The 6242-nt window shown below is 28.9% G+C and overlaps 2 protein-coding genes across 2 annotated transcripts; both read left to right on the plus strand.

Moving 5' to 3' along the window:
- The first annotated feature begins 756 nt into the window (after positions 1-756).
- LOC145842561 (uncharacterized) lies at positions 757-4015 on the plus strand. The gene is made up of 3 exons (XM_082950022.1): positions 757-1008; positions 2138-2241; positions 3184-4015. The coding sequence occupies exons 1-3, from the start codon at positions 774-776 to the stop codon at positions 3346-3348; spliced, it is 504 nt and encodes a 167-aa protein (XP_082806148.1). The 5' UTR covers positions 757-773; the 3' UTR covers positions 3349-4015.
- A 284-nt stretch (positions 4016-4299) lies between these two features.
- LOC145842535 (TELO2-interacting protein 2-like) lies at positions 4300-5799 on the plus strand. The gene has a single exon (XM_082949995.1). It carries the CDS (start codon positions 4324-4326, stop codon positions 5695-5697), a length of 1374 nt encoding a protein of 457 aa, XP_082806121.1. The 5' UTR covers positions 4300-4323; the 3' UTR covers positions 5698-5799.
- The last annotated feature ends 443 nt before the right edge of the window (positions 5800-6242 follow it).

Raw genomic sequence — 6242 nt, forward strand, 5'->3', positions numbered from 1 at the left:
TAATAGATTAGATATAACACTTATTTTTAATCTTATCACCTAATTTGTTATGTTAAGGGCATGGGGGATTTTCACCCTTTTCAAAATTTAGTCTTATTTTATTGAGTTGTAACTAAGCTATGAGTTGCTTTTTGCATAATTTTAAAGCTCAAACTATTTTTAAGATAAAGCTGGTTGAAGTAGGAGACTACAATAGTACTAATCAAGACCCCCCAATACCTAAAATAACTTCTAAAGGGGATTTTCCTTATGTTGAAAAAATGTCAGGCTAAATTGGCCTTAGTCACGCTAAATAAAAAAAAATTCGCGCACAAACCCTGATAACCTCTACTAAACTACATCTGTATGTATAACAAATTAAACATTCAAAGCAGACTAAACTTACTCAGTATACTGGCTCATCAAGAGTTTTTTGTAACTGTATTTAAACTGATCCTTTTCAAAGTTTTTAAGATTTTCTGGAATACTTGACCACAACTTACAAATATTTGAAAGAGTTTAGGCCAAGCCCTCTTGTAGGTCTTTCAACTACAAAATTATAATTTTTAATGTCTGGTATTGTGTGTATAAGCCATACTTACTGGAGTAAAGCGATTGCAATCAACTTCAAATCCTCTAGAAGTATTCAGCATCAACTTAAAAGCTTGCAAATTAGACACCTCATCATATTTCAGAATACCAGTTTTCACAAACAGACTAAGTTAAAACATATTAATTTCTTCTTGCCTTAGTTTATTTGTTTTTTTTCAGAGTTTTATAAACTAAAACAAACAATGTCAGCCAGTAACATGCTGAGGATTCTCAGAGGTAGCAAACTGCAGGCACCCAAGCACAAACTCCTTCCAACCGTCTTCAGGAGGAATTTATCAACTACCAATCAAGGTCTGAGAAAAAGGTACCCAGAGGAGGACATTCCAGAAGAAGACAAGGACAAACTGGTCAAGTTTTCCACAAGTTCCATCCATCCTTCAAAGTTTAAGTTGAAGCAGAGCACAGTCTTGGTTGAAGGTTGTTTATTTATTTTTTTCTACTTATTGTTTAGTTAAATTGTTGACCAGCAGTTATAGCCATATATGTTTTTAATTCTAAAGTTGTGATATTTTTTTTCAACTTTAAAAAGTTTCATTCATCCTTTTAAGCTCAACTTAAAGCAGATTAATTCTGGTTGAATTGTTATTGCTTAAAATAGTTTGTAAAATAATTTACATCAATTGTTGACTAAAAGTTGTGGTCACATGAAAATGAGTTTTAATGTTAAGACAGCTTACTTTAAATTAAAAAAAAAACATATTTCAATCAACCTTCATAATTCAGATAGAAGTAAAAATCAATATTGGTTAAAGATAGTTTTTATATTAGTTATGTTGAAATGAATATCTTGGTTATGATTTTCTTTATAAACTTGCTCAAAATACACCAAGAGTGTTCATATATAACCCAACTAGGCTAGATTTAAATTTTTTATGTGGTGCTTCACTAAAAACATAATTACTTTTTATTATGTAGATTGTTGATAGAAGTAAATTGCAACAGCTAGTATTAAAGCTTTCTTATCCAGTAAAAAAGTATGATAAATAAGAAAACCTGACAATAAGAAATATAAAGTCCAATTAAATTTCCAAATTTAAACTGAAGGGTAAAGTAAATGACAAATTAATTAATATTTTTTATGTTTTCTACATAAAAGTCGTTTGTAAGTATTATATAGAAAAAACTTTGCATAACAGATAAGTTATTTAGGTAAGTTTGATGTAAATTAATTTCTTTACAAAATTATTTTTGTGATTATAATCAACTTACAGAAAAAGTTGTAGAAAATTGACTATATGTGCCTCATAGCCATTGCATTTTCTTTAACTTTAATGCTTTAACTTTATTATAATACATTAGTATATTTAACTTAATTATAATATATTTTAGTATTAACTTTATTATAATATATAAGTTATAAACAAAAAAGTTGAACTGCAATATATTTAAGTTTTTTTTTTAATGATGTCGAAAAATTGACTTTACATATAAATAATAAGCAAATGATGGTACATAATAAATATCAAAGTAATTAAGTAATAATTGTTAAATATTAATAAAAATAAATAGTACCATAATAAAATAACTTTATTAATAATTTTTAAAGACGATCCTGAGGACCAAAAAACAATTAAGAGGAGAAAACTTGTCATCTTCTTTGGACTTTCCCTGCCAATGTTCCTTTACTCCGTCTACCTCCTGCATTTTCAGGTAAATACAATTGAATAGATATTTAATCAACTAAATAAAAAATAGAATTTAATTATGTTTTTTTATGATAAAATATTTGAGAATTCTTCTTTGGACTTTCCCTGGCAATGTTCCTATACTCCATCTACCTCCTGCATTTTCAGGTGAATATAATTGAACAGCTGTTTGTTTTGTTTTTAAAATATTTTTCTTGTCAGGAGATAGAGATAAATTTAGAGTTATTATAATAAGTTATAGTTGAATCTCGTTCAACTATTTTTTTTATTCTCCAGGACATAGAGATAAACTTGGAGTATTTGCAATCCCTTTTGATTAGATCTTGTTCAAATAAAATATTTTTATAACTTGATGTATTTATTTTGTTATAAACCACATCAGGAGACAGAGATCAACCTGGAATATTTATAATCAGTCATGATCATATCTTATTCAAATAAGATATTTTTTTAAATTTATTTTTTATTCCAGGAGATAGAGATTAACTTGAAATTTTTACTAATCTTATTAAAATTAAATATATGTTTTTAATTTGATGTGTTATTTTTTCTCCAGGAGATCAACTTGGAGTATTTGCATGCCGTTTTAACTTATTCTTATTCAAATATAATATTATTTTTATATGATGTGTCTATTTTCTTTAATTTATTTTTTTACAGGAGATAGAGACAAACTTGGAGTATTTATAAAATCAGTCATGATTGAATCTAATTCAAAAATAATTTTTTTAAGTTTATTTTTTCTTCAGGAGATAGAGATCAACCTGGAATTTTTACTAATTTTTTGAAATTAAATATATGTTTTTAATTTGATGTATTATTTTTTCTCCAGGAGATAGAGATCAACTTGGAGTATTTGCATACCGTTTGAACTAATTCTTGTTCAAATATAATATTATTTTTATATGATGTGTCCATTCAATTAAATTTATTTTTTACTAAACAGGAGATAGAGATCAACCTGGAGCAGGAAGACAAGGTGGAGGAGTTCTTCCCGGGGTACATCCTGAGGAGGATGGCCAAGGACGAGGAGTACAAGGAGAAAATGCTCGAGCTGAGACCCGAGCTTGAGGGAGAACTGGCCAAGTTCAAAGCCGAACAGTTGATTTGATTCATTGTTGAGTTGGTTCGTGTGTGGGATTAGAACAATTGGACGCTTTACTACTTGGAACAATTTGTTGTTATGCATTTAAGTTATAATGGTTTTAAATATTTATTTTTTAATTGCTCTTGGTAAAAATTCAAAAAATATCTGGGTTGAATTATTATTATGTTATAAAAATTTGACACTCTAAAAGCTGATATTAACGGTTTATGTTCTTGGTAAAAACTGAGACAATTCAATTTGTTGTACTATTTAAATAGCAGTGTTTTGATAATAATTTAATAAAGGTGTAAAATTGAAAGCTTTTGGCAATAATAGAATTAGCTAAAAAATTAAAAACATTTTATCTAGTGTTTGTATGAGTAAAAATTTGAATATTTTTTTTTTCGTTTGTTAGATTGAAAATTTTATAAATTTTGATAGTTTGTGTTTAACTTGAAATTTATTTATTTATTTTTTATTCAAAAATTAAAAGTAAATGTCTTAAGTATAACATAATCGATGTTTAAAATTACAAAGTGTGTTTACAAGTATAAAAAAGTAATAAAACTCGTAATAGATGTTTTAACTCAATGTTCAAAGTGTTACTTAAGCTGAATATTGTTCAAATTTATTAAACATTTAGAAAATATTAAGAAAACTTGAAGTAAAGCATACAAAATTTATTTTTTAGAATGGCTCAAAGTTCTCAAATTTCAAATATTTTATTTAAAAGTTTATTAAAAAATAAAAATATTTGGCAATTTGCTTTTAAGACAGAAAAAGTTTACTAAGTTTGCTCGTTTTCTTTTAAAATAAATACTTGAACAAATTAATAAATAATTGCTTTTTGATAACAGTTTAAACTTCCTGTGCTAAATTCAGTTTTAAAAAAATTAAACAATCCCACCCATTAATATAAATATTTTTTTTCGGTAAAAACTGTTTTTTATTGAATATATTTAACAGGTTTATAAAAGCTATTTGTTTTAAACATCACAAATGTTTGGGGCTTGGCATTACCCGAGTTATGTCAAGCTGACAAACAGTTTGAACTCGTTAAACGAATCAGTTTCATCAGTGAAGTGTTCCAAACCCGAAGAAGTACATTCGTACGAAACCCAAGAAACATTTCTACAAAAAGATAACTTTAAGGCACGTATGGACGTTCTGCTGAATGACTGCGTTTCAACTCTGAGCTTCAAACCTGTATCCCTGGAAGAAGCTGACGGTTTCGATTTTGAAACGACGACGCGAAACGTGAAAATGTTCCAGGAGTATTTTAAGGAGCTGTTGTGTTTCATAGAAAAATTAGACGATTCGAACACCGCTTGGATTTGTTTCAAAAACATCCTGCATTATTTCACCACCTTGGTTTACCTCATTTCGAGCGATGTTAATAGACCCTGGTACAGTTGTGAGCAATTGGACGAAGTCAAGTGGTTGATGAAAATACAGAGGGTAAATGAAAATGAATCGATTGAAAAACACTTCAAGAAAGTCTTCAGGCACTCCATAAAAAACCTCAAAACTGATCAGTGGAAACTGCACCAAATTGACATTGCAATCCTCAGTAATTTGATAAAGAAATCGCAAAACGAAGTTTTAAGCAAAAACTTGTTCAACATTTGCCCCTTTGTTCTGAAAATGGTCGACGACTACAACTTAAAGTACGTTTTGGAAGGATTAGATCTTCTCAAGCACTTGTTCAAAACCCTGCCGAGCGCTGAACTGAAAATGCACGGTCTGATAAACGTGTTTTTCGACGCATTGCACAAGAGGTTGTTTTACTGCGATTATGACGTGTTAAAGGAATTGCTACCCACATTATTGATGTGCCTCAAAATAATCCAACCCAAGCTTCCGAGGCTTTTGAAAGTCGAAGAGCGCCGGACAGCGGAGAAAGTTTTTGAGCAGATTTTAACAAACGTCACGATGACTTCCGAGACCGACAAAAACGTGCTGTATTTCCAGTTCTTGGGGGATTTTTACCGCTACATGGGGGTAGAGATGATCGCGCACTTGGACAACTTGTCCGAGTTCTACGTCAAGTATATCGAAGACTGCAACTACACTATGATGCCGGCTTTGACGAGCAGTTTGTTGGTTTTGTTCAAGCACACGTGGGTCAGGGTTGACTGCCTGCAGTTTTTGAAGCCAGTTGTTAAAAATTTGCTGTTGCTGGATAAAAGCAAGAGTAAATCAGCAAAAATTGATAAAGTTTATGAGTGCTTGTATGAATTGGTTGGTAATTTGATTACAATTGACCAGTCAGGGGATGTAGAACAGTGTTTAGGTAAACTAAAGACAGTTAGTGGAATGGACTGTCATTTAGAAAACATAAATAAATTTAAAAATGAAGCTATTAACATTTAACAAAATAAAGTGAAATTTTTATTATAGTTTGGTTTTAGCTTTTAGAACAGACCAAGTTTTTAGAAAATTGCTTTAAAATTTATAATCATATCCTAGGTAAATTGGTGCTAGTCTTACAGTTTTGTTAAGTTTATCTGCTACAAAATAAAATTTCAATAGTAAGTAAATGATCTTAATGAAAAAAATTAAACTACAACCTAGTTAAATTTAATATAATATATTTTTAAAGTTTTTTTCTAGACTTTGAATTTTTCTTATATAGTTTACTTGTCTGAAATATCATCAGTTAAAATGTGCATTAGTTTATAAAATTTACATTTTACTTAATATGTGCACTGACCAATTTTGAAAGTTTTATTATTTCCATTTATTAAAAAAATATGTTTTGATCTACGATTGAATTGGTATGTTTCCTGACCAATTTATAGTATTTAGCATCATAATTAATTATTGTAAGTTAGTATGAAAATCTTTTAAGTTCATTAAAAAATTTTACTATGTTTCGTTCATTAATTTACTTCGTAATTTTTGACCAAATTTTTAGT

Source organism: Thalia democratica, chromosome 8 (assembly GCF_965202585.1).
Source record: "Thalia democratica chromosome 8, ktThaDemo2.hap1.1, whole genome shotgun sequence".
Taxonomy (NCBI): Eukaryota; Metazoa; Chordata; class Thaliacea; order Salpida; family Salpidae; genus Thalia; species Thalia democratica.

Bases quoted from the DNA above. Each gene is read 5' to 3' on its own strand.
- LOC145842535 (XM_082949995.1), top strand. From the start codon at position 4,324: ATGTTTGGGGCTTGGCATTACCCGAGTTATGTCAAGCTGACAAACAGT.
- LOC145842561 (XM_082950022.1), top strand. From the start codon at position 774: ATGTCAGCCAGTAACATGCTGAGGATTCTCAGAGGTAGCAAACTGCAG. The intron at 1,009-2,137 runs GTTGTTTATTTA...TAATTTTTAAAG, and splicing joins GAGCACAGTCTTGGTTGAAG to ACGATCCTGAGGACCAAAAA. The intron at 2,242-3,183 runs GTAAATACAATT...TTTACTAAACAG, and splicing joins TCTACCTCCTGCATTTTCAG to GAGATAGAGATCAACCTGGA.